Source organism: Prionailurus bengalensis, chromosome A1, assembly GCF_016509475.1.
Source record: "Prionailurus bengalensis isolate Pbe53 chromosome A1, Fcat_Pben_1.1_paternal_pri, whole genome shotgun sequence".
NCBI lineage: Eukaryota > Metazoa > Chordata > Mammalia > Carnivora > Felidae > Prionailurus > Prionailurus bengalensis.
The window spans coordinates 210191498-210219204 of NC_057343.1; the positions used below are offsets into that span (position 1 = coordinate 210191498).

The following is a 27707-nucleotide window of genomic DNA, read 5'->3' on the forward strand; positions in this document are numbered from 1 at the left end:
CTCGTTCGGATTTCCAGGCCAGACCTCAGCTCCGGCGGCAGCATCAGCCCGGCCCATCTCGTGCTACCAAGCGCTGCGCCCCGAGAAGGCGCAGAGCGCTGCCGCCGCCGCTGAGCCGCCCGCCGCGCCCCGGGCCCGCGCAGCCCCGGCCAAGAGCGCGGCGCGCGCAGCCGTGTCACTCCCCCCCACCCCCCACCCAAGGCAGCGGCGGCTGCTCGGACCTCGGTTTCTGGGGGTGCAGGGCATCGGCGGAGGAGCTGTCGGCATCCCTCGCCCTTCTCGAGGCGGCGGCGGCGGGAGCCTTGGCTGCCGCCTCCAGCGCGCCCTCGCTGCCCCAGGATTTCGAACTCGTGCCCCTGACCTGTTGGGCGGGGCTCTGCGCTCCTGCCCTTGGCCCGGATGGGGCTCCTGGCTGGGACTCGAGGCTCCTGGAGTTAATGTCCAACTGGGGGTCTGCGGAGACCGGATCCGAGGTGAGTGGGGGAGCGGGCCGGGGGTGCAAGGGGCGGGTGGCGCCGGAGGGCGCGGCGGCCTGCAGGGCGCGGAAGACAGAGGGGGCGCGGCCGGACCCCAGAGCAGGCGGTAACATTGGAAAGAGGAAAGACTATATGGAACCGAGGCGCCGGGAGGATAGAGGAGAGAGAGAAGTTGAACGGGAGAGGGGCTGGCCTTGCAGAGATGCCGTTGCCTTTCCACGTGGGCAAAGAGCGCTGGTGCCCGATGCCTGTGGACCCCCGGAATGCCCGAGAGGGTCAGTTTCCCTCCCCGACTCGGTGGGGCGCTCTTCTGTCAAGTCCCAGGACGGTGCGGGTTTGGGGTCATCTTTGAACCCACCGCGACCAGAAAGTGTCCTCTCTGGACGTGCAGCTGCAGAGATACCATAGTCTGGAGTATAACTTACTATTGAGCTTATTTGGGTCTGTTCCGAGGGAAGGCGCACACCGTGGAAGGGACTGCTGCAAAGGTGCTGAGAACGTAAAAATAGCGGGCTAGCCTCTTCCAGGGTGCTGTCTTGCAAAGCTACATTCCCCGCCCTTTTCTGAACCCGATTGCTTGCACTTTGATAATCCCCGCAACCCCAACTAACCATGCCCGTCGAGGTTAGGAGAGGGGCTGCCTGGACAGTCCAGGACTTGAGTCTCCGCCTCCATCAGTTTCTTGACACTCTTCAATGTCTCCGCCAGGCCATCGAAGTTATTTTAGTGACCTTTTTTTCCTGTACTGTGCCACCTCCCCAATAACACCCTCCACCATTACCTTGCGCCTCTGGGCTGATTGCGCCGTGGCTTGGTTTACCAGACCCACCCGGTGAAAACGAACCCTCATCGGGGAGTGGTGTGGCCTTTTACCGGAACCCCCAGCCTCCTGGCGCCTCCCTGGTTTGGGCTGTGGCAAACCCGCCCGCAGAGCCAACGCGCGCGCCCGGGTGGGGAGGGGGGTGCTGCCCAACCCATTGCTCCCAACATTTTTGCTCATTGGCGGGGACAAACACAACTCTTCCGGCCCCTGCCGCCGGTGTGCTCGAGCGTACTCCACAGTACTTTGAATGTACATTTAAAGTATTCCGAGGAAGAAATGCAGCTTAACTTCATGCACGCACCTCTTCCTTCCTCCATCTCAAAGTAGGAGCCGCTGGGCTTCCGCCCGGCCCGGACCAACTCTAGCGCCCTGTTTAGCCACACCTTCGGTTTGGCGGGGTTTGGGACAGGGTCGCCTTTTCAACAAGTGTCAGATGCCCAGGGAGCCCACAGCGTCCCAGCCCACTGTCGAAAGGGTTTCGGCCGTCCCCCCTCCCCCCGGAATATGGCCTCGGGCCCCTTACAGAGAGACCTCTCCCCAGACTGCACGCAGAAAACGTCCCTCCTTTTTCTTTACCCTGGTCTTGGGCCCAACAGTTAGGGGGAAATAAGTTCTCCGTCAGGCTAGGACACGAGGCACACTTAAGAAAAGCAATACATCTTTCAGCAACTTGTGTCCCTACCCCAAAAAGAAAACTCGGAGTTACAGCACGCCCCCCACCACCCCGCCTCCCTTTTCTCTCCCGGAGCCCTGGATCTTGAAGGCAATGCCCAAACAAACCTCCCAGCCTGCCAGACAGAGGAAGGCGCGGGGGCACGGGCGGCGGAGGCACTCGCCCCCGGGGAAGCTATCACGAGGATGCGGGGAATTGAGGGAGGGGGAATTCTAAAAGGTTACTGAGACACCAGCTCAGGTGAGGTGGGAAGGGGAAAACTGGGGAGAGGATGAAGGGTCGGAGCCTGAAGAGCAGGCACACTGGTGAACACATCCGGAATTTTCGGGAGTAATTTGGTATTAGGGGGAATGAGGGAGGGAGGTGCTTGTTCACCGGTTTTATACTTAAAAAGACGACGCAGCCTCTTTCGCGTGGGCACTACAGGACTCGGACGGTTTCTGGTGCCCCCTGGTGCTGGGAACCCAGAAGCGCCCCACCGTGAGCCGCGGCTTTTGCCGGCAATGCGGCTCTCCAGGGCGCCCTTTCCGCCGTGGGCCTGGGGACCACCGGTGCGGGCGCCCGCGACGCGCCCTTTCCCTGCGGGCGGCGATGGTCCGGGGCGCAGAGGGGAGGCGTCCTGTGGGGTACAAAAATGGGTGCGGGGGCACCTGGGGAGCCGACTTCGGGAGGAAAGCGTGGTTACCGCACGTGGCAGGCAGCGCGTTAAGCAATTCGCGCGCATAGCAAAGGCGGCTGGTTGCAGGCGGAAACACGTCCCGCAGCTGTGCTTTGAGAAAGCGGTTAGGGGACAAACAGGGAAGGGGCGGGGGGGGGGGGAGGAGGGGTGAGTTGGGGGGCCCAGATGGGCTCTGAGAAAAGCGTCCCAGTAGATCGCTCTGTGTGCTGAGGCCCCAACCCGCCGCCTCTTCCTTCGCCCAGCAGATACCGGGAACTAAAGAGCCGCCCCGAGTAGAGCCGGCCCCGGCGATGCTCCGAGGGAAGAATGCGCCTCCCTGTCGCGGGGGAGGTGGGAGCGTGCTTTCCGGGCCTGCGCCGCACCCGGCCGCGGGTGGGAATGGGAGCCGGGAGCCTCCTCTGGCCAAGCGGGGACTTTTCCACTGTTTCCTCTTTTGCCAACTTCTCCACACTTCTAATTGAGGATCTCCACGTCCAATTTAAAAAGCTCTCCGTCGGCCAAGCAGGAAAAAAAGGAAAAACCCTCTTAATGCGGAAGGGAAATCTGGTGCCTCTGTCGCTTCCTGCTGGCGGGCACCTCGATTTGGAATGGCGCATTAACCCCGCGGCTCCCTGCTCCTCAGGGCCGCCAGCCATTTCGCACGCATCCTGGAGCTGGCACCGGGGCGAGGGGGCGGGAAGCCTCGCGTCCCCCCATTCCTCTCTGTGCGCTCATTTTGCACGGCGTGGGTGCAGTGTTGCCTGGGCCGCTGCGCCAGAACCCAGACCTTTCCCCCCGGGTTTGTAAAACAGCCAGTGCGGCATGAGATGCCCGCAGCTACAGGTTGCCTGGAGTTCCCAGCCTCTACAAACGCCCCGAGCCCCACAGTTGCTTAGCGAACAGACTCCCGAGGGATGGAAAATGCATTCGTCTCCGCAGCGGTGGGAGGTGGAGACCGAATTAAACGCTTCCCCGGGTGGCCTGCAAGGGAATCTGGGCGGGAGTTCTGGGTGGAGATGGGGGTAGGGCTGCTGGACGGGAGGCGGGTAAGCCTGGGAACGTATAGAAAGATGTCAGGCCGAAGTTTCTGCTTTTACCTGGAAACCGTCTTGCTCTCTCCCATGGGAAAAGTTCAAGGAGATTTTCCTTAGAATCGTATTTGGAGGAGAGGGGATTATCAGTTGCATGAATCTCGTAGTTCCCACTTGAGAATTCCCTTGGAAACTGGAACCCTGGCATTGGGAAGACACTGGGTAACATCACACCCCGAGGTGCCTGGGTCCCCTCCACCTCCTGATTGGGTGGGGCAAGCCCCGAGTTGACAGTGCCTTTTTCTCGCCCGCCCCCAACTGCGATTGCGCAGTCCGCCTTTCTAGGGCTGTTGAGGCCTGGGAGGCCAAACGCAACCCCGGTCCCTGAGAACTGAGCCCCAACTCCGCACCGTTTCGTGGTCTAGGCGTTCGGGTGCCCGTGCGCCTCCGCAGCGTCAGAGACGGCGTACAATTGTCTCGGAGTGACCGTGGCAGGGGCACGAGGATCTCGAGACTCCTCTGGGAGGTGAAGGGATTTGGGGCCAGAATCTCGCAAAACTGCAAAAATAAAATAGAGCGTGTTAGGGTATACCACGAAGGATTAAAATTCTCAAGACAAATGCAACCTAACAGCAATGCTGGGGCATTTATTGAGCGCTTACTTTATGCTCCTCTAGGTCTTTCATATGTTGTTTAACGTTCATAACTTAAAAGGTGGAAGTAATAATTTAAACTGAGTTGATGCTTTGGGAAATAACATAACGCAGGTATTCCCGTTCAGACCAAAATTCTCCAAGTCCTTACTAACTTCTTGTCCAGCAACAAAATACTTCCATAAATAAGTGTGAGTAATGAAGCGCTGGGGTGGAGTGAGTGGGGCCACCAGGCCTGCCCCTGTCAGCAGGATCAGGACCCCGGGCAGAGGGACCTTGATTTTATTCCTAAAATGAAAAGGTGGCCGATTGCTTGGGTGGAAGGCTGGTTCCCTGGACCTACGAGAGCTGCCGGGAAGGTCGGGAGGTCTCTAACTGGGGCTGAGGATGCAGGGTGGCAGCTGCCTCGTCGTTCTCAGGGAATGGGGAGGTGGGGACGCCAGTACTGGTTTCGTCGTGTTGGCCAGGTATCGTGCTGTCGTCGTGTTGGTACGAGCAGGGGCAGCGGCCCCGCTGGGAAATCTGACCCCCGGATCCAGTAGCAGAAGAGAAGGGCAGTTGTAGATAGACTGGATGTGGAGAGCCAGCCGCGCCTGGGACGCAGACGGGACTTGGAAGGAGGGCGCGGGATGCCCAAGGAACCGCTGGGCTGCAGCCGTCCGGGAGGAGGGCGGTGACGAGTTTGAAGGGGGGCACCAGGACCCGCCGGGATGCCGCGTCCCGGGCGTCCCGGCCTAACGAGCACTCGCCGGTCCTCTTCCCCGCCCGTGCAGGTGCCGCCGCCGGACGGGACTCTAAGATGAAGTTATGGGATGTCGTGGCTGTCTGCCTGGTGCTGCTCCACACCGCGTCCGCCTTCCCGCTGCCCGCCGGTAAGAGGCCTCCCGAGGCGCCCGCCGAAGACCGCTCCCTCGGCCGCCGCCGCGCGCCCTTCGCGCTGAGCAGTGACTGTAAGAACCGTTCCCTCCCCGCGGGGGGGCCGCCGGCGGTCCCCCACGCACCCCCACCCGCCGCCCGCACGCACCCCAAGCTGGCAGGGACTGCTGTACGGCCTCCCACGCCCGCGCGGAAGCCCCCTCCCAGGGTGTGGTTGCCGGTTGCCGCCCAAAGGCCCCGACGCCTGGTCGTTTTATGACGCGTGCTGGTTCGTCCAGCACAGGGGGTATCAAATGTTTATGCTGTCTGTTTAGCGTTGCGATGAACCGATATTTTCGCTACCACTGCCACCACCATAGGAAACCAACACAGCCTTCCCCTTTTCTCAGCGTCCCCATCCTGTAGACACACTCCCTTTTTTTTTTTTTTTCTTTCTTTCTTCCAAAGCCCTTTATCTTTTTGGGTGTGCCTGGCTGTGCCGAAATCTGAAAACAATTGCATTTCCATCCTAAACTGCCCTTGCAAGGGAAGAGGCTGAGGTTTTTCCAAAGGCAAGCCAGAGTCAGAGAAAACACAGAAGGGCCTCGATTTCCAGAACAAGCATCTGGGTAGTGTCAGATCTGTTCAGAAAAGTTCCGGTTCTAGAAAGACTGAACGGTGAAGAGTGCTAGCTAGGACTAGGGAGAAAAAAAGCTGTAGTTGACTGCACACGCGACAATATTAACTATTAAGAAAAGACTACATGATAGATAGATAGATAGATAGATAGATAAATAACTGTGATTTCCCCCTCAAAAATGTTTTAGATGGCACTCTATTAGGGCATGTCAACTGTGATTTGATATAATTTACCCTCTGCTCTTCAGAAGTTTATTTGTTGCTTAAAGCAAGGTATGTGCATACATTACAAGTTAGAGGTTATTGGGGAAATATGTAGGTAACAGAGGTAGCAGTAGAAAATTTGACACAACCCCGATATAAAGCAATGGTGAGCTGTAGCCTGGATGTCACCCTGGCTACTCCCTCTAGCTATTTTGCACTTAAACTGAAGTCAAGTGCACAATGGAAGCAGCCCCCGGGCAAGTCAGTTGTATGCTAAAGAGTCCCCCAAACCTAGTGGCCTTGAGCTAAAAACAGTGCAGGAAACGTGATGTGCTCATTTTATGCTTAATTTCAACAATAAAAGCATCTTCTTCCAGAAGTCCCAAGAAAAGGGGGAAAAGTGCATTTTTAAAGGCAAATTAAGACTTAAGGAGTGACTTGGGGTTAGGAAAAAAACATCCGTTGATCCCTTGAAATTAAAGTAACTGTTCCAAGAGTTTCTGTCAGTTAGTTGTATAAACCTATTTTTTTTTCTAAAATTTATTTATTTTTGAAAGAGAGAGAGCACAAGTGAGGGAGAGGCAGATAGAGGGAGAGAAAATCCGAAGCAGGCTCTGCATTGTCAGCCCAGAGCCCCACTCTGGGCTCAGTCCCACCAACTGTGAGACCATGACCTGAGCTGAAACCAAGAGTCGGATAATTAACCAACCGAACCACTCAGGCGCCTGTGTATAAACCTATTTTTTTAAAGGCTTAGGTTTCAACCATGAATTTCTACTTTAGTGTATATAAATGTTTCTCCAACAGAAACTTAAATTTAAAATGCCCCTTAGTGCCATTGTCTTCAGAATTGTACCCATGAGAGCTGAGTAAGCGGCTTTTCATTCACTCAAACAGCCTAGGCCAGAGGAACAGGAACAGTGTTAGATAATAGTTCTCTAGCCAGGATGTTCAGGAGAAACATAATCAGCCTGATTATGAAGCTGATTAATTCATGGAAATTTAATTAGCATATTAGTATCATGTCTACCTTAGCTTATTCAATGCTGGCTCTGCTTTCAACTAATTCTGACTTTGGACAAGTTACTTACTTACTTTAGACCTCAGTGAAGTTTACAACCATGCCATAAAGGGAGGCCTTTCCACTCCCAAACGCCAATGGCTATGAGATTTTGTCCCCTTAGCCTTCATGTTCCTGCCCTAACTGTCCTCTGGGTAAAGGCTCAGGAGGAGAGACACCCCCCCCCCCCCCACATCACTGGAATCCCCTGGGGATCTTTAATGGCATACTGATGCCGGACCTCAGCCTGAGAGATTCTGATTTAGTTGGTTTGGGGTGTGGCTTGGGCATTTGGAGATTTAGATGTCCCCCAGGTAACTCTATTGTGCAGTCAGGGTTGAATCCCTATGATTTGATAATACTCTAAAGAAAACCTGTGCCCCATGTAAGATAGAACCGGTAACAAAGCAAACAAGGTAGCATAATCCCACTGATTAGGGCAGGGTGGGGTGTGCAAAGGACTGGTGGGAGAAGGGACATTACTTCCCTTTTCCAAAACTGATGCTGAGTCATCACTGGACAAGATTCCTACTACTGTATTTACATTTGAACCAGCAGAACACACCCGATTCTGTTTTATCTATGGCAAGACCCAGTAGATCCTAGAGGACATTTGAAACGGAAACATTCCAAAGAGAAACTGAGCTGCATTGTAAGCCAAGTTGACTTCTTTCCAGGTATGTTCAATTCGGTAGCAAGCTGTCAGTGCAGGGAAGGCAGAATAATGACAATGTGCAGACTTCGAACACTCAACCAGAGTCAGCATGCCCCTGTCACAGTGCTGACATGTATATCTTGCACTCTACACCGTGCAACTGGTTAAGGCTTATGTAGAAAACATTAAGTCACTCATTTCATTCGAAAATTGCCCCTCTTATTTTCAAATGCTTGTGACTCAGTGACTGAGCAAAGGCTCTTTTGTGCCACCTTAACAGCCACTCTGTTCAAAGGGGGCTGGACTGCATGCACTCACTCCTGAGGTTGTATGTGTTCTGCTCCCAATGTAAACGAAATGGCCAGAAATCTGTTTCTAGCATCATCACAAGGTGAACCACCAAATAGAATGCGTAGCTGGCTCACTTGCTTGCCTATAGGTTGGCTATCAAGTAAACGGGCTGTGGCTACCTCCTGTAGCAACTACGAACTTGTCTAAACTCAAGGACTTGTGGTTTTCCCTTTGGGGCATCCAAGACTTTTCCCTTTAGCTATCTTTTTCTTTTATTTTCTGTCAGTATCTTCTTCAAAGGTGGATTGGAGCAGGCATGAGGAACCTAGGAGGTGAAACAGAAGGTGAAATTAGCAGATGTCAGCATTGTAGGGCTGAAAGTTAACCCCTTGTGGTCCTCAGGGTAAAGCAGCGTGTCCAAAGTGCCAGAGTTCCACCACAGTGGGTGGCAGTCTGCAGACACTGGGACCAGTTTCCCCAAACCACTGAGATGCAGAGCTTTTGGTTTTGCTACCTAGGGAGGAAGGTCTTCAACTAGTGACTCAAACCCTGTTGCACAAGGTTGTCTGAATTTATTAAAGGTTCGTTAATCGTCATGTATGCTGGATCTCGGCTGTATATGACAGCTCTGTGTTTCACAAGCAAAAGCAGAAAGTGCATGTGATTTTAAAATTTGCAATCTAGGGGCGCCTGGGTGGCTCAGTTGCTTGAGCGTCTGACTTCGGCTCAGGTCATGATCTCTCAGTTCCTGGGTTTGAGCACCATATCGGGCTCTGTGCTGACAGCTCAGAGCCTAGAGCCTGCTTCAGATTCTCTCTCTCTCTCTCTCTCTCTCTCTGCCCCTCCCTGCTCATGCTGTATCTCTCTCTCCCTCTCTCTCTCTGTCTCTCTCAAAAATAAAATAAACATTAAAAAAATAAAAAATAAAATAAAATTTGTGATCTAAAAACATTTATTTGTTCAACAAATAATGTCTGCCTACAGGTGCCAGGCACTGTCCTAGGTGCTAGGAAATCCCTGGTACATATAATAGACAAAAGTCTCTGCCTTCACGGCACATACTATCCTAGTAGATGTATAGTGTGGTACGCTTAAGCAGTATTGTAAACCAAAACTAAACATGAACTGCCTTGGGCTAGGACAGTGGACTTTTTGTGTGCCTAGAAGCCAAGTAGAAGAAACAGTGAGCATTTGTTAAATTATAATTATAGGTAGTGCACAATTTATGGTAATATGATGGGATTATATTCCACCAGTTTGGTAGCAAGTGACAAAATTTTCTATGAAAACAATCTTATAAATCAAGCCTGGGCTGGACCACACAAATCTAGGTGTAAACCATAATATAGCTAAAATATAATTCACAATATTATTAGGCTAGAGCCTCTTCCTGGGGTGTCGGTCCCATAATCTGCAGAAAGAGGGCACAGAGCAAGAAATCAGGGAATTTGAACAGGCAAGAGTTGCACTTCACACAGATCAGACTAGGGTTTGGATCCCAGCCTGGGCACATAACCAGCTATTGCTTTTCTCTTAAACCTCAGTTTCCTCATCTGGAAAACGGGGACAGTATTAAAACCGTCTCAGGGGCTGCGATGAGGGTTAAACAAGATAATGCACTGTAAAACCCATGCCCCATAAGTAAGTATTGCCGTTGTTAGTCGCCATCTTCCTCCTTCCAACAGCCCAGTGAACGCCTTTTTCTGGCCTCCCCCTTCCTTTTCAGCCTCTGCCAAGACATTGCTCTAAATGGTGGAATGTCAAGTAGCACAACATAGTAAGGACAGTGAAAGAAATGCAAGCCTTACAGGCAGGCTCTTTTGGGCCCTGAAGTCATCATTTGGTCAGCACTAGTCAGGGTGGCCTTGCCTGGAATTCTACCACCGCATCCCCCCCCCCCCGCCCCCCACCCCCCCCAACCCCGGGTCAGGCTCCCTGGCTCCTCCTGGACTTCACACCTCCTTCTCTTCCTCATTTTCTGAGCCCATGTAGTTTCTGTGAAATTTTTCCCACCAGCTTCCCGTGGGCATGTTAGGGTGACCCTCCTCCCCCACTGCAAGAAGGCAGACAGACCCTTGTGTAAATGATGGGGGCCGAGGGGGAGGGACTGTGGTTTGGAGGCTATCTATATTGAGTATTTCTGTTTTAAGTGATCCCTGTTGGATATTTAATTTAAAAATGCTTATTTTAATTTGGTTCAGAAACCCAGCAAAAAACTTTCAGTGAAATTTAGTAAATGTTCAGCCCATTGTTATCCAGCAAAGGAAGCTTCTAGAAGCTGGTTAAATGTTAAGTTTCAAATCTAATGTTATGGGATATAGAATTTGGAATAAATAAGCAGCATCTACCTATTGCTTTTTCTTGCTTTACTGGCTGTATGAATGAGCCGTACTATAATAAATTAACTTCCCAAGCTGGAAAGGGGCCCTGCCCCTTGGGATGAGGCTCCTGAAATCAATAAATTGCATGTCAGACCCTTTTAGGAAGCACGGATTCCTCACTTGAGATCTGAGACCAGTATCTCACTCTGGCCCCAGTCTGGAGACCTATATCAAACTGTTGCCATTTAGTGAAACCTATTTCAGGCTTAATTTGGGTTGGCCAATCTTAGGACCTTCAGCTGACCCAACAGCCTAAGAATTATGCTTAAGAGATTCTGCTTTCACTGATATAAAAATAAAAGGGCTTTTTTCCCCCTAACATCCCTTTCATCTTTATTTATTTAGCCCTTAATGGTCCATAGCAACTTCATTCAATTAAAACACTTATTTAATCAATCACTTGAGCTCAATCAGGAAGCAAGTCTTAAATATCTTTAATGTGCTAGGTGTTGTGTGGCTTCAAAAAGACAAAATTGCGAATTTAAACAGCTCATGATCTAGTTACACACAATGGATAGGCAGATGGGTGGGTGGGCGGATTATCAGACAGATAGATATGTCTACCAAGGGCTTTACATTAGCTGAGGTCATGGTAAGAATTCCTAGCAATGAGGTCACTGGGATTTAGAGATCATAGCAGGAAAGGATTCAGGGAAGAGTGAGGATTTGAGCTCATACTTGAAAGATGGGTATTAGGAAGGGAAGGGAAAGGGAAAAAGGCACATTCCAGACTCGGGAGAAGCATAGGCAAATTTATGACTATGATATGGGGAAGGGGCAGGTGGTGAATACAAGGAGGAGGCCAGACCAGTCGCCAAGTGCTGCGAACAGGTGGCAGGAAGTGGTGTGAAATTTAGGATATCTCCGTAGGTGATACCCAGATTATGAGATGCTGTAAAATCCTGGAGAAGAAGGGGTTTGCTTTTTTTTTTTTAAGTTTATTTATTTATTTGGCAGGGGGAGGGAGACAATACGAGTGGGGGAGGGACACAGAGAGAGGGAGAGAGAGAGAATCCCAAGCAGGCTTCACGCTGACGGTGACAGTGTGGAGCCTGATGTGGGCCTCAGACCCACAAACCACGAGAGCCCCGACCTAAGCCTAAACCAAGAATCTTACGCGTCACCAGCTGAGCCACCCAGGCGCCCCAGGGGTTCTCTGTTTTTGATGGCAGCAGGGCACCCCTGGAGCCTCTCATGTAGGCAGGTGGCTGGGAGTGGGATTGTGCTGAACTTCTTGCTGCAGAAGTGACTCAGGTACACAGGCTGCTCACGAGTGGAGCCGGTGGCATAGGTGTAGTTTTCATTTTGCAGTATCGTGCCCTCATTTGTAAAAAGTTTCTAGGCATAGACACAGTTTACTAATCCTCCAGTAAGTGAATAACTACAACTACAAGCTGAATAATAAAGCTAGTGTCATAGTGCTTCTTAGCTATCCACGTGGTCAACTCCGTTTTTAATGAGTAACTTTTATATCTTATGCTAAAATTAAGGAAGTTTGAGCTCTACTGGAAAGGAGGAGATACTTTTATCCCCATTTTACAGAATAAGAAATGAGACCCAGAGACCTGCTCAAGGTCACAAATCTAGTAAGTGATGACACCAAAATTTAGACCTCAGACTTCTGGTCTCAAAGCCAGTATTTCTTGGCTTAACACAGACTGTGTTCCCGTATTAGTAGACTGAGAAAACACAAACACTGGCTTGCTAAAAATACATTCACTAACCCTGAAACACAGATTTTTCAAGAAAATCAAAAGAGCAAGCTAATAGAAGCAAGGAATATTAAATTATCTTTATCTTTAAGCCTTTTTTTTTTTTTTTAATTTCCATTTGGGTAGCAGCCGGCCTAGGCTCATATTATTAATAGCTACTTTGAAATCCAGACCAGAAGCTTTTAAGGAGGGATACGTGAATTTCTGTACGTACTTCTATATCACTGATGTTTGTTGCAGTGAGAACAGGCTCCTGAACATTTTGGGACAAAGTGAGGTCTGCTCGAATGTTTGATAGGCTGGCAGCATTCGGGAGGCCTTCTGGGAGGCATTCATTCTCAGATCATTCCCATTTTGCCCAGGGAAAGGGGACATTCACATGGGAAGCCACAGGTGACTGCACAAGCACCAGAGTGATCGCCACAGCGGGAATAAATGGATCTGCACAGGCCGAGCTTGGGTCACCACTGGGAATTGACCAGTTAGCTCAGTAGAGACAAAACCCACTTTGGCATGACCTTAATAAGGTAATGGAGGTAGAAAGGTGTTTTGTTTTTTTTTTTAATGTTTATGTATTTATCTTAAGAAAGAGAAAGAGAGGCAGAGAATCCCAGGCAGGCTCCACCCTGTCAGCGTGGAGCCCGACGTGGGGCTCGAACTCCCCAACTTCGAGATCATGACCTGAGCTGAAATCAAGAATTGGATGTTTAACCGACTGAGCCACGCAGGTGCCCCTGGAAAGGCATGGTTTTAAAAGTCTTCAAACTTTTTTGTTTGTAAACCTGCAGAAAGAATGTTGAAAAACTATTGTGCAGTTCTGAGATGATATCTATAATTTTTTAATCACAAGCTTAATAGTTGTACAAGATATAATTTCCAGGGGATTGGTGAAATCTTGGAGCTGCAAATTTAGTTGATTCAGTGCGTGGAAAACCATCAAACTACAGCCCAGATTAATTGACTTTTGGGTCAGAAAAGATATGAATTCATTTTCAGTTTAAAGACACATGTTAATGTATATCCCTGACAACCATTACACTTCTGGATCCTAATTGGGTGATGAATAGACAGATGGGTGGATGGACAGACAGATAAAGCCCAGAGCCTTGCTGTGAGTGCCTGACCAGAAGGAAATATGGAACCACCCACTTCAGAATATCTTGGTTTATTTGTATGGGACTTCATAGTACATAGTTCACAATACAGTTAACACCCATGTATCCTTTACCAAGACTGACCTCTTAGCATTTTGCTTTTTTTTTTTTTTTTGAGAAAATTTTTTTTTCCTTGAGAATTAGTTGCAGACATAACATCAAATATTCGGCACGTACCTTCTAAGCACGGGGACTTGACCTTATATAACCACAGTTCAGTTGTCAGTCTCAGGAAGTTTAATAATACTGCTATCCAATAGATAACCCATATTCAGATTTCCCCAGTTGTGACAATAATGTCCTTTGTAGTTTGTTCTCCTTAATCAAGGATCACAAATTGCGTTTGATTATCATATTTCTTTATTCTCCATTAGAATAGCTCTGAAGCTTTTTTTTTTTTTTTTTTACCATGACATTGACAGTTTTGAAAAGATCTGATGTCTTGCCTGCTATTTTGCAGACTGCCCTTCAGTGTGGATTTCTGTGATTGTTTCCACGTTATGAGATCCGGGTAAACGTCCTGGGACTAAGTTTGTGATGGTGTGTCCTCATGTCGGGAGCCACCCGATCCCAGTGTGCCCCAAAGAGCCATGCGGCCTGAACTGTCCTCACATGGCACCTGCAGCTTTCATCCCCTGGACGGGGCTTCCCAGTGAAATGAGTGAGATGGGCAGGAAGTGCACCTCTCTCACTGAGGTGGAAGGCTGATCGCAGGAGGGGACGTGGGAAAAGAGAACCCGCCACAGGAGCATTTGTAGGCTGATTTCAGGATGCAGCACCTTGGAAACTGATTCCTTTAACCTGTAGAAAGTTTTCGTGTGCCCTCAGCAGGACACCTGCCTGCTCAGTGTGAAAACACGGACCCATACCCATAGTGGACACAAAAATATCATTCGTGGGCTGTGAACTCAGTGGGTATTTGTGTGGTTAGTTTTCGGGCATTTCTGGGGAGCACAGAAGCAGCAGCACAAACAGCACCTGCTCCTTCCGCACCCAGACCTCAGACCGCTCTGCTGGGGCTCCAGGCCCTCTGCTCTGGGGAACACACTAGACCAGACTAACAAGGGACAGTGTCTGCACCTCCTTCGGGCTAATCTGGCTTTGTGCAGACAGGCAGAGTTGATCTTCACACTGCTGCCCCCGTGTAGGTGTCGCTGAAGAATTGTCACGGGCAACCATATGGACTTCAGACCCCATTGGTTAAATGCTTTCAGGCACTGAGCAGAAAACTCTGTTCCATTGTGGTAAAGATGGGACTATCCCCATTTTAAGGGGAAATTGGGACTCCGCAGGCTTAAGCAACTCAGCCAGACTCTGGACCAAGGGCAGCCCGAGTCCGGAACTCACTCTTGTGACCACACCCCCCCCCCAGGTCCCCCTCCTGCCAGCCCAAGACACTCCTATCTGACCCCTCTGGCTATGTCAGGAAGAGAAAAGTCAGGTGTTGGGATTTTGTAAATGCCAATCATTGTTGAATGATAGGTATAGCTGATTTCATGAGGAGTCTTTGAGATGCCAGTAAATTCATTCACTGGGAGCTAGAAAGTCTCTCCTCACATCTGACTACAGGAATCTATGGAACTGGCCCAGATGATTGAGAACACTTTTCTTTCACCCCCTTTATTTTCCTTTCATCTTCTTTTTATCCCTCCTCTTCGTGCCCAAGTCCCTCAGACCCTCAGCATATTCCTCTTACCCACGGCCCCTGGGGAGGGCTGAGGGAAGTAGGATGCAGAACCCTGGAACATTCTGCTGCGTCTGGCTTCAGGCAGGGCTTTGTGGGAAGGAAGAAGCCAAGGGTCCTTTGCTTCCAGGTTCCTTTCGAGTTTCCCCTCAAAAACCACCCTGCCTCTGATAACACCATAAGGGATTATGTTTTCAATTGACTTTTTGCGCACTTGATTTTATTGGGTCACTTTCTCACCCTTCCCATAAATTTTTTTAAAGGCAATAGCCGAGCTCATGGTGTGTGCTTGTTAGCATGGGGCGTTTACTGCTGACTATGGAGTGCTTTTAGCTCACACCAGGCGTTCATGGATTAGTTAACAAATGGACGCCCTATGGGGTGTGTTTGTGACTTAAAAGTAGGAGAATGGACATTTTCACCCCAGGGGAGCCATGCTGTATTACTGTAAAATTATTAACATAACTGTAATAAAAGCATGGACCACATAGGTGGAAATCAGAACAGGGCAATCAGAATCTGGATAGCAAAATGATATACTGTCCGTCTCCTCCTGAGTGAGGTTTTTTGGCTATTTGTATTCATGGAATAATTTCCATTACACTCATGACAAGTTTTCTTAGTTAAGTTGTAAGGTAAAAATTCAAGATAGTATAACTAATACTCGTGTGCAATGCTGGTCAGAGTAGGTGGAGACAGTGAATAAAATGGCATTTTGAAAAGCGAAGTGGCTTTTAAAAGTGTACCCGAGGCTCCTTTTCCTAGTCTCTGAAATGGTTTGCATTCTCGTTGGTCTTTTTCTTCTGCCTTGAGAGGATCCAGAAATGCTTTTTTAAACAACAAAACACTGGTGTTTTTATAACGCAAATACTTTTCAAATAAACCCGTGTCATGCCTTCTTGTCAACAAACCACGGGTCACGGAGAGAATGCACTGGTAGCTCAGGCAGTGGTCACAATGACTTAGTAAATTGCCACAACCGCTGATTATTCTTTGGGAAAGGGCTGCCATAGACTCCTCTTGAAGGTAACCCAAGAGTACCCAATAGCTAGGACAGCCCGTCTCACACCGGGTGAATACTCTGCCCGGTATAGGAAAGCAAGGACGGTCATCAGCATTCTGGGGCTTAGTGACCTGTAGACTTTTTATTTTTAATTAATTCAAATGAGTGAATAAAATCAACGCTTATAAATAGCAGATGACAAAACGCCGTAGAACTCTCCAGAAAACTGGAACATTCTCGTGGACTAACACCACACATTTCAGAGGTCACTGAGGGGCGAATAAGAACAACAGGCAACAGCTTCCAAGACAAGCTGGACCTATGATGCATTTGGTAGCAGTTACCGTGGGCGAGTCTAGCCTTGGAAGCATCAGTCGGGTATGACCCAAACGTGCTTGAAGCAGCGAAAACAGAAATGGATAAAAATGAGATTTTAAGAAAATAGCAAGTGTAGCGTTTGACTATCAGCTGATGGGGACAGAAGGATGACAGCATACTGGTGTAGTGTGTCCCCTCAGAAGTCATCGGCTCCATCTCTACCTTTACAGATACATACTGAGGTGTAAGGATGCCTCCCACGAGAGGAGACAGTTCACCTCTTTAGGCAAGAGGTAAACCGAAAAGGTTGAGAACGCTAGAACCTAAAATACCTCCCATGGAAGGAGAAGGCCCCACAGCTCAGGAGTCAGAGCGCTGGTCTTATAAAATACCTCCCTCGGGGTTTTGTGGGGCCCTGAGCAGAATGGTCCTGAGGCATCAGCCAGAGGCGGGCCTCTCCCTAACAGGGTTGACCGAAAATGAATTCCCCACCAAGACCTAGACTGCCTGCATGTTAGGGTTTTAGCACTTGGGGAGAGAGTGGACAGAGAAGGTCTCATTAACCTCAGAAGGGCTCAACAACTAGTCCAGGGTCACGAGTCCAAGGTCAGGGACTGACCCCAGACTGTAATTCCAGGCTCTACAGCGAGAGCCTCATCATTTGGTGCCAGAGTGAGTTTGAGAAGTTTCCGGAGATGGGGCCTCTCTGTCTGAAGCTGCCATGCCACCACCCTTGGCTGCTGGTTTTCCGGTTTTGACTGGGAAATTGCCAGATCTGCCTTAGAGTGATATGCAAGAACCAGGGCATGGGAGATGCCCCTGAAAGGCATGGCTTTTCCGTTTTCAGAGACTGTTTACTGTATCCTGTGGCTCAGGGCAGCCTAACTTTAGAATCTCCTTCATGTAACTCAGTTCGTACTGGATTTTCCAACAAAAGTCGGTATCTCACTTCTTGTTCTGAATTTGGTAAATGTGTACAGGTGAAATGAGCATAATTTTGCACTTGCTCCAGAGTAAATTACCACATGCCTCAAGACTTGAAAAGCTGCATGGTAGTAGAATTTTTACTTAAAAACAAATAGGTGGCCTGGGACCCTAGAACAGGTTGAGCTTTGGGGCGCCTGGGTGGCGCAGTCGGTTAAGCGTCCGACTTCAGCCAGGTCACGATCTCGCGGTCCGGGAGTTCGAGCCCCGCGTCAGGCTCTGGGCTGATGGCTCAGAGCCTGGAGCCTGTTTCAGATTCTGTGTCTCCCTCTCTCTGACCCTCCCCCATTCATGCTCTGTCTCTCTCTGTCCCCAAAATAAATAAACGTTGAAAAAAAAAATTAAAAAAAAAAAAAGAACAGGTTGAGCTTTAAAAACTAAACCAACTGAGTTCACATTTACAAGGAATGTGGGTTTTTTGTTTTTTGTTTTTTGTTTTTTATCTTCTCTAAGCTTCAGTTTCCTGATCTGTAAGGTTAGATAATATGCAATCTCTACTTTAGCCTTGCAGGGATGTTGTTGGCCTTAAAGTTAACATTGTGTGAAAGTAAGCATCCTTCCTACCTTTATATTGGTAATATTTTTAAGTGCATCCAGGAAGTTATTTTAAATATAGAATGATGAAATTTTGTAATGTGAGGAATTTTAAAGCTAAGACTCCACCATGTGGTTCTTATAACATTACAGTGTTAGCGATGAAAATCATGTTTGTATCTTATTGAAAAGTAAAAACAGGGATGCCTGAGTGACTTAGTTGGTTAAGCGTCTGACTTTGGCTCAGGTCATAATCTCACAGTTCATGAGTTCAAGCCCCACATCGTGCTCTGTGCTGACAGTGCAGAGCCTGCTTGGATCCTCTGTCTTCCCTCTCTGTCTCTCTGCCCCTTCTCTGCTTGCACTCAATCTCTCTTCCTCTCTCTCTCAAAAATGAATAAATATTTTTAAAAAAATTTTTTAAAGAAAAGTAAAAAAATGTATTCTAAAGAATGACATTAGTTGGGAATTTTCTTGAGAAGTTAATCAACCAGGCTGATTCTTTTCATGTAAACACACATGTGCGCGTGTGCATACACACAGATATGTATGTATATATGTGTGCAGATAGATGGAACTTCTGTTTTTCATATACATATGAAACTGCAGAGCAGTTTGTACTTTACCAGGTGCACAGGTAGGTAAAGAATATCAGATTAAATATTCCCACCCGCAGGGGTTTTTCCCCTTGTGTCCCATCTGTGGACGGCCTTTCAGGAGAGGCTCTGCATGGGAGGACAGACTGCCCAGCACTCAGCAGCCCCAGGCTTGGCCTTCCGTGGCCTCATACCGGAACAGGGCACCACCTGGAGCAAAGCCATTCAGGCACTGGTTCCAGATGCGCCCCCGACCTGTGTGGCCTTGGCTGAAGTGGCAGCTCACTTCTGTGGACCTCAGTGTATTAACCCTTGCCCTTCTAGTCCATAGAAGCTGGGTGCTTTACAGTTATGTACAGAAGCTGGTCCTCCCCAGAGCAAGAAATAGTTGGGCCTTCTTGCTGGGCTTCTGCATCCCTGAGGCTTACTTGGCCCGGAAGACAGCTCCTCTAAGAGGAGGTACTGTGGGTTCTAGGAGCCAGCCCCCTTTATTCTGGAACCTTCAGAGCCTCAGAGACCTTCCCTCCATTCTCAGAGCCCATTCCTACTCCGGGTGAGGCGTTATCTCCTCACTGCTTCATAGATAACTTTGTGCTGCCTTCCTTTGGGGCCCATGGGTTCAAGACAGGCTGAATGAAGGTTGCTTTAGGCCCCTGGGCTGAGGACACAACTTGATAGGAATATAAAATGACCTCTTTGATTAAAATATAGTTAATAACCTGTAGTGTTTTTAAGAGAAATCTAACGTTTAGGAGACTGCTTTGTCTATTCAATGCCTACTCAACTCAGATAATGTTTTGAATTATGTACTTTTTAGGTAGCCTATTCCAAGGACTACTCTGAGGCCTTACCGTTGTTTCTATAAAAACTCAACTGCCTTTACAAAACAGGCAACATCCCAGTCCTTTGTTCCCGAGGTGACTTTACTATATTTTCCCCATAATCGAGGGAGGCAAAGTCTCACTCTGAATGGTTTATTCCCAGAATTATGCCCCAGTACAGGGTCTCATTTGTTTAAATAACACTGTTTATACAAAGGACACATCAAAGTTAAAGTATTTTAAAGAGAATAATGCCAGAATATGTGGTTGCATACTGCAGGATCACTTAAATGCATTTGAACATCTTGATTTTTTAAAAACGTTAGCTTTTAGATGGACGTGTTTTTCCCAGATACATCCTCCAACTGTGTCTGGGAAATGAGCAAGTGTTTGACCTAGTTTTTTTTTTTTAAATGATGCTCCTCTTTTGTGGTTTGCAAATACTTTACTATCAAAGTTAATACTAATGAAGGCTATTTGTGTAGCAGACGTTCTGCCAAGCCCTTTATAGGAGGAAGGAGGAACTGATATGCTATTAAGTTTTAATCTAGGGAACTAATCCAAATCCCAGCCCCTCTGTTTCCCCTCAGTGACATGAATTCTTGGAAGATACAGGCAGCTGTGGGTCTGCCGGGGCTGCGTTCGAGGCTCTGCAGAATTTCTAAGGACAGGCGCAGTGAGGCGTATGGCTCCTTATGCCCCCAAAATGCCTAGTGTTGATAAATTAAGGCACCTCTCTATAAGTGAACTCAGCATCAACACGCCTGGAGTTAGTAATTTAGTTGGAAGAGACAGGCCTAGTTGTTCTCTGGCTTTTTCTGGTTTCTAAAATTCATATCCATGTAAGACTTGCAAGATGAATATTTATTTTTTGCTCTATTTTTCAAGAAGGAAAAGAAGGGAAAAAGAGAAGGGGAAAATAAGAACCCTTCGACTCGATAAGAATCGCCTCCGCCCTGAACCTGGGGCTTCCATAAATATTTCCACATTAACAATAAGGTATGAGGGAGATTTTCCCATCAAATGAGAAATTCTTATTAGCTATACCCTTTGGTGTAACATTGAACATTTATTGACTGCTTTCCAGGTTCCTGGAAGCCTTTTAATTCAGGATCAATGATCTGTTCACCACCTCGTCCAAAAACATGGGTGATTGGTACATTCACACTGCTACACTCATCACCCTGAAAAAGCCAGGTGGAGTATCAAATCAAGGGACTAAATGTTCTCATCACAAAGTATAAGTATGTCGCAAACATTATTTAGGACTGCTTATACTAAAAATTTATCTGCTATTCACCTGAAATTCAAATTTAACTAGGGTGTTCTGCATTTTATCTGGCGGGCACAACCAGTGGACAAAGCCATGCAGTCAAGATGTCGTAAAAAGGAAGGAAAAGGTTTTGGGGGAACTTTGAAAGTATCAGGCAATAAATAAGAACATTATATATACTGATTCAAATTGTTATTATATATAACTCCAGTGGTATAAAATTATGTAATTTATTGTTACATAAATTAATAAGTCTCTAAACCAGTATAAGTTGAACTTTTGCAACTCAAATGTTTTCCCATGAGGTTAGGTTAAAACTTTAGTAATGTTTTGTCCTCATTTCTGATTAACCTTCAGTTGATTCCTAAGCGATTTTAACTTTCTGTGTCCCCAGGTTCTTAAGTTACTGATCCATTCAGGAATTCTTGAATGGAGCGCAGGGTTGGGAAGGGGGACCCTCATGTGGGTCCTTTTGTAAAACAAAGAGTCTTTGGGGGGAACATGAAGACTTTTTTTGTACTTTGATTAATCACCCCTAATATATCAATTTTAGAAGTTCGGATTCCTGTACAAACATGTTTTTTTGAAACTGAGCACAACTAAATCTAATTTCCTCTTCAAAGCTTCTTCTTGAAAAAAAATCGCAAACAGTGTCAGCAGCTCCTTTTTCAAAATAAGAAACTCTGGTTTCTTGAAACCAGAGTGATTTCAAGGTTTTTGTGTTTTAAGGAGAAGAGAAAACTTCCTAAGGAAGTCAGCTAGAAAGTGGTTCGGAGGAAATGACAAATTCAGAGTACCCTTCCACGCCAGACCCTGGGAAGGTGTCCGTCCCACGGAGCACGAGCTCAGGCTCAGAATGAGGTGGATATTGAGAGATAGCACTTGAGTGCTTCAGGAGGCTGGAAAGGAAAGTCAGCTTGCAGCTGGATGTTTACCTCTCAGGTGGAAAATGATGGTGCCACTCAGTGCATCATCGCGGCTTCCTGTTTACTTTGGAGCCTGTTATTTCATAATGGTGTTGTTCTCAACTGAAGCCCAAGTGTCCCCTTGAAAAATTAAGGACTCCTTCTTCTGTGCTTTTTCAAGTGCCCTAATTCATTCAAAAAGTACGGAGGGCCTCCAGGGGGCAGACCTATTTTAAGCACTTGGGATTCATTGGTGAGCAAGCCAAGCAAAGGTCCCTGCCTCCTGGAGTTGACTTTCTATCAGAGGAGACAGACAATAAAAAAATATAAGAAATAAGTCCTACAATGTGTTGGAAGATAGTATGTATGGTGGGGGGCAGGGAAGCAAGGGAGGAGGGTCTGAATTCGGGTTTGGGGACAGATTGCATTTTAAACAGGGAAGTCAGGGTAGGACTTGGTAGTGATGACATTTGGGCAGAGATGTGAAAGGGATGCGGGAATTAGCCTGTGTGTCTGATCTGTAGTTCTCAACTCACGATGATTTTGCCGCCAGGGACATTAAGCAATGTCTAGAGGAAGGTGGGGGGATACTACTGGCACCTCCTGGGCAGAGGCCAGGAATACGGCTCAATATCCTACAACATGGGAGGACAGCCTCCCATAGCAAAGAATGATCCTGCCCAAAACGTCAGTGGGGCTAAAGTTGAGAAACCCTGTATGTGAGGAACGGTAAGGAGGCCAGGGAGGCTAGAGGAGTGGCAGAAAGGAAAAGAGAAGTAGAAGATGAGGTCAGACGTAACAAAGGCTGGAGGAGAAGGGGTGGCCAGGTCAGGTAGGGCCTTAGGCCAGTGTGGACTTTGGTTTTTACTCCAAGAGAAATGGGGAGCCTTTGGAGGGTTTGGAACAGAGAGGGACGTGACCTGCATTAACGGTTTTAGGACTATTGCTCTGGCTGCTGAATGGAAAATAGACTGAAGGCTAAGGCTGGCATGAAGGAGTTTAGGGGCTGCGGTGGGAATCCAGGCAGAGATGTTGGGGCTCAGACCAGGAAGCAGCTTCGTGATTTCCATGCAGCAAAGACATCCACAGCCAAATTTTAGATATCAGACAATGAAGTGTTCTGGGGATTCCACACAATCTCCACTCTTTTCATTACAATGCATCCTATAATATAATATATATATTCTATATAACCTAGATAGAGCAGTGTCGATCAATATAGGTCTCTCAGTTGACCAAATGATCAGTAGACATGGTTAAGTTGCCTTAGCTGGATTTTGTTCACACAATAGGATACCTGATATTTGTTTTAACAATCAGTGCATGAAAAAACAGTGTGCCATGGGTTAGGCACAGCGTAACCCTTGTCTACTTTACCATGGTCTTGGCAAACATGTTCGCTCTTGTGAACAACTATTTTGAGGTGTATTTTTCGAAGCCACGTACAACCCTAAACATGCTCAATTACCTACAATTGGGATGGAGGGAGCATAAAAGGTCTAGGACCTAATAACCAGTGGTTTGAATAGCTTTCTTCTTTTAGAAATGTATTTAATTGAGGCGCCTGGGTGGCTCAGTCGGTTGAGCGTTCGACTTTGGCTCAGGTCATGATCTCATGGTTCGTGAGTTCGAGCCCCACGTCGGGCTCTGTGCTGTCAGCTCGGAGCCTGGAGCCTGCTTAGGATTCTGTGTCTCCTTCTCTCTCTCTGCCCCTCCCCTGCTTGTGCTCTCTCTCTATCTCTCAAAAATAAATAAATGTAAAAAAAAATTTTTTTTTAATAAAAAAAGAAATGTATTTAATTGTTCAAATAGCTCCTCTTCTCTTACTTGCTCAGCCAAAGCAAATGCTGCAACAGAGCAGAAAACACTAAGGGATTGGGAATTCACGCTCTTACCCAGAGGTCTCGGGCATCTGAGAAGCATCGCCTCCCCATTCCTCTGTGTGATCTCCGTAAAGACTACATCTCTTGTCCTGTGTCCTCCGCGGGAATCCCGGGGCTGCAGAGGCAGGGCCCCACCCCGGGGTCAAGCCGCCTCTCCCACAAACAGCATCCCATTGATTGCTGATACATTTAAATGTCTTCTCACAGTATGACTATATATTTTTAATTTTTTAATGTTTATTTTTGAGAGACAGAGTGTGAGCAGGGGAGGGGCAGAGAGAGAGAGGGAGACACAGAATCCAAAGCAGGCTCCAGGCTCTGAGCTGTCAGCACAGAGTCCAGCGAGGGGCTTGAGCTCACCAACCGTGAGATCATGACCTGAGGCGAAGTCGGACGCTTAACCGACTGAGCCAACCAGGCGCCCCTGCTGTATTTTTTTTTTTAAGTCATGCTGGTCCAAGGAAGCAGTAGTCTCTAGGTCAGTGAAAAGTAGGTTGTTTGCCAAGAAGTTTTTAAGGAAGTTTTAACATACTTTAACTTTAACTTTAACATACTTTAACATACTTTAACATACAGTTGGATCCATGAGCTTTTCACTGGTTCTATCAAGATGGGTCTGGTCCCAGTCAGCCACCCAGAGGTGTCGAGTCGGGGAGGGGCTCTGGGGAAGAGTGCTCCGTATTGCAGATGCGAGTGGCAGTGGTGGAGGATCCTTCCCGATCCTCGCCCTCTAAGACAGGGTTTCTCCAAGTACGGTCTGCGGGTCACCTACATCAGAATTCACTAAAAATGGAGATTCTTTGGCCCCCTCCCCGCACCTTCCACCAAGGGCAGGGCCGGGAATCTGCATTTCAGTGAGCATCCCGCACCTTCTCATCCACACGCACATCTGAGAGCCACTCCTCTAGCTTCCATTAGCAGCCGTGAAAAATGGCCTTCAAGGATCAGCCTGCTCACAGCAACCTCAATACAGACTCGTTCAGCACGGCAGCTGTTATGCAAATGAAAGGTGCGCTTCTAAGGATTTGCTTTCTGCAAGGAAATGTGTCACCCACCACGCTAGTCCCCCCTTTTAACTGGACACGCTTCCTTCTGTGGAGACGTGGGTGCGTTCTAGCGTCTGTTGTCGGGGGAAGACAGTGGTTACGGAGCCTGACTGGCTGGTGGCTCCGCTGTGGGTCCCATCCTGGCTGACTGTCGGAGGCACTTTGATGTAGCAGACTGCTTGAAAGGATCGCTGTCATCTCATGTGACCTTTTCTGTTTCCTTGTTGAACAGCAAATATGCCAGAGGATTATCCTGATCAGTTTGACGACGTCATGGATTTTATTCAAGCTACCATCAGAAGACTGAAAAGGTCACCCGAGAAACAAATGGCCTTGCCGCCTAGAAGAGAGCGGAATCGGCAGGCGGCGGCCACCAACCCGGAGAATTCCAGAGGGAAAGGTCGACGAGGCCAGAGGGGCAGAAATCGGGGTTGTGTCTTAACTGCGATACATTTAAACGTCACCGACCTGGGTTTGGGCTACGAAACCAAGGAGGAACTGATTTTTAGGTACTGCAGCGGCTCCTGTGATGCAGCTGAGACAATGTACGACAAAATATTAAAAAACTTATCCAAAAACAGAAGGCTGGTGAGTGACAAAGTCGGGCAGGCATGTTGCAGACCCATCGCCTATGACGACGACCTGTCGTTTTTAGATGACAACCTGGTTTACCATATTCTAAGAAAGCATTCCGCTAAAAGGTGTGGATGTATCTGACTCGGGCTCCAGAGACCGCTGTGTATTGCATTCCTGCTACAGTGCAAAGAAAGGGACCAAGGTTCCCAGGAAATGTTTGCCCAGAACGGAAGATGAGGACCAAGGAGGCAGAGGAGGAGGAGAAGGAGGAGACAGGAGGAGGAGGAGGAGGAGGAGGAGGAAGGCAGCCATTGGGGGAGCCTGGTAGAGGGAGATCCAGCTACAGAGAACTGGAAGGGAGAGAAAACAGCCATCCAGATTCTCCTGGCCGGCAGCCGACGTCACCAGAAGCTCAGGGCTGGTGTCCCTGGTTGGGCGTTTCCTTTCATCTGATAGAGCCCACCGTCACCGGTCGTGGGCACAGTTGCGGATGCACTTGAAGCCAAACCAGTGTGTCTCCTGTGGTTTATTTTCACATGTCTGGAGACACCCGGGGAAATGGTAATCCTGGTGTCATTCCTTGTCGTGACGTTTTACTGCTGAAAGCAAGAGAGGTTTCTTTTTCTGTCACTCAGCGGAGACATACCCCAGGAAAGGAGGAAGGCGAAACAACAACAGCAACGACACAAGAGATAGTTGCCTTTGAATTTGAAAGTTGAGGCCTGAGGTTTACTACAGCCAGCGTTTTTGTGAACGGTCGGTGATTGATTTTGAACATGGTGTGTGGGGTGGGAAGAAGTTGGCTAGGAACCAAAAAGGCTGTCCTCGTGACTAAAAACAAACCTGAAGGTATTTCCTTTATGTCCTTGGAAACAGGAAGCCAGTTGTGGTTTTCGGCAGCATTCTTGCAGGAGAGCAGAGTGGGGACGGCCCCCAGCTGCACCGGGGCAGGGACACCCACTGGGCCTGTCGGTTTACAGAGAGACAGATGTTACATACACCCCAGCTCCGTTTATGCGTGGTCACCAGTGACCAGAGAAGCTACTCGATGCAATGCATCTGTTTCAGATACAGAAATATAGAGAAGATATTTATTGAGATTTAAGTTATTGTTATTTATTACCGTTCACTAATGAGTTTCTCTTTTTCTCCCCCCTTATTTATTAAAGTTTCTTTTCGAAGGTGCCAAAGTATATGTGCTCGCAAAATGCAAAGAAAGGTGACAAAGGAAATTTTAAATTGGGAACAAGGGTCCATGCTTTCCAAAGTATTAAAAAGTTTTTCGCTAGGCAAAAATCACTTACTTTACCTTTTTCAGAAAAGCCCTCGTTAATCTCCCCGATGTCAGCATCTTCCCTGTTTTTATTTTTGAAAAAAAGGCATGTGTCAGAAGGAGCGCTTCTGACAGGCCCCCTTTCTGGGAGCAGCATGCACAGACCGTCAGCACTGGCTTTATTTCCTCACTGCTCCATCACTGAGTAGATATGCCACATGCTCCCCTTTCTGTTGTATGTAAGCTCTCACTCCCTTCCACATATATCTATCTGTGATATGCATCACCATATATATGAAAGGTTAAATTCCTTTTAGTAGGTAGTCCTGGATTCAGTGTTGACCTAAAAGTAAAACAAAAATCCTGTCGGGTAACCAGGGTCCCGCCCTGACTCGTGGGGACCCTTCCTCCATCCTTCCGTCCACCCACCATCTTCTAGAGAAACGTGCTCACACCCAGTGCATGCCGGCCTTCCAGAAATGGGATCGACCTGGTTGCCCCAAAAGTCCCCTGGCTGTGACCTTGTGGGGCAACAGTTGCTGTCCCTGTCAGAAGAAGGTGGCTCAGAAGGCAGGACGAGGAACACGTGTCTGGCCCAGCCACATACGCACACCGAGTCTCGTGCCCACAAAATGTACTACCTGTGTGCCGAAAGCCTTGGGAGAGGCGGGGGCTGGATGGGAACCAGCACCTTGCACGAGTCCCGGAGGTGGGTTTGTCTGGCAGCTGACCCACGCACAGTGCACTGGGCCCTATATTCGAGTTTGTTGCACGTTTCGCAAAAGGGATTTTTATCAAGGAAATCATCTATCACTACCTGCGTGGCTATTAGCCCCAAAGTAGGACAGAGTTAGCAATCAAATGACCTACTGACCTCCCTCAAATAATCACGTTAATTTAAAAAGTAACCAAGAGACGGCATTTACCAGATACCCCTTCTCCCGAGCCCCCGAAAACCCAGGTACTCCCTCATTCTGTCCCTCTCTGTCCTTTCTGCTCCCCTTGCACGACTTGGAAATAAAGGGAAAGGACCTCCTAGGGCCAGAGTGGAGACTTTGCTGAAGAGCAGCCTGCTCAAAAATCGTGACAGACCCGGCCATCTGGCCATTCATGAAGCACGATTTGACGCAGCCCCAGGATCATCTGTCTGATTCAGAGAATCCTGGTAGATTGGGTGGCTGGTGTCCCCAGATGTCAGGCTCAGTTATCCGCACCCCCGGCAACCCTGATTCCCACGGAGAGCCCCTGCCCACAGGCGCCCTAGGGTATGGTGGATGTTGACAACTCATTCCCAGCATCACCTACACACCACAAGCAAGTTTTAACTGAAGCAAATCACTCCAAATCCACAAAAGGGTAAAGTTTGTGATTTTTCTATATCGTTGCGATTACCATCTGATCCAGTAAGGAGTGCACTTCTTTGGAAGTTCCAACTTCTCTGATCTGTCCCAATCGTTTGTGTTATACAACCAAAGTTCTCTACAGACTTTATTTTTGTACAATATCATTTTGTAACTTTTTACGAATAAAAACTCATTTCTATCGC

At 48.1% G+C, this 27707-nt stretch overlaps 1 protein-coding gene across 1 annotated transcript; it reads left to right on the top strand.

Moving 5' to 3' along the window:
• On the top strand, positions 1-27707 carry GDNF (glial cell derived neurotrophic factor). The gene is made up of 3 exons (XM_043599713.1): positions 1-473; positions 5088-5264; positions 24545-27707. The coding sequence occupies exons 2-3, from the start codon at positions 5114-5116 to the stop codon at positions 25027-25029; spliced, it is 636 nt and encodes a 211-aa protein (XP_043455648.1). The 5' UTR covers positions 1-473; positions 5088-5113; the 3' UTR covers positions 25030-27707.

What these genes read in the sequence shown, in the direction of transcription:
- GDNF (XM_043599713.1), top strand. Translation starts at nt 5,114, where the DNA reads ATGAAGTTATGGGATGTCGTGGCTGTCTGCCTGGTGCTGCTCCACACC. An exon ending in CTTCGCGCTGAGCAGTGACT is followed by an intron (nt 5,265 to 24,544) that starts GTAAGAACCGTT and finishes CTTGTTGAACAG; the next exon opens with CAAATATGCCAGAGGATTAT.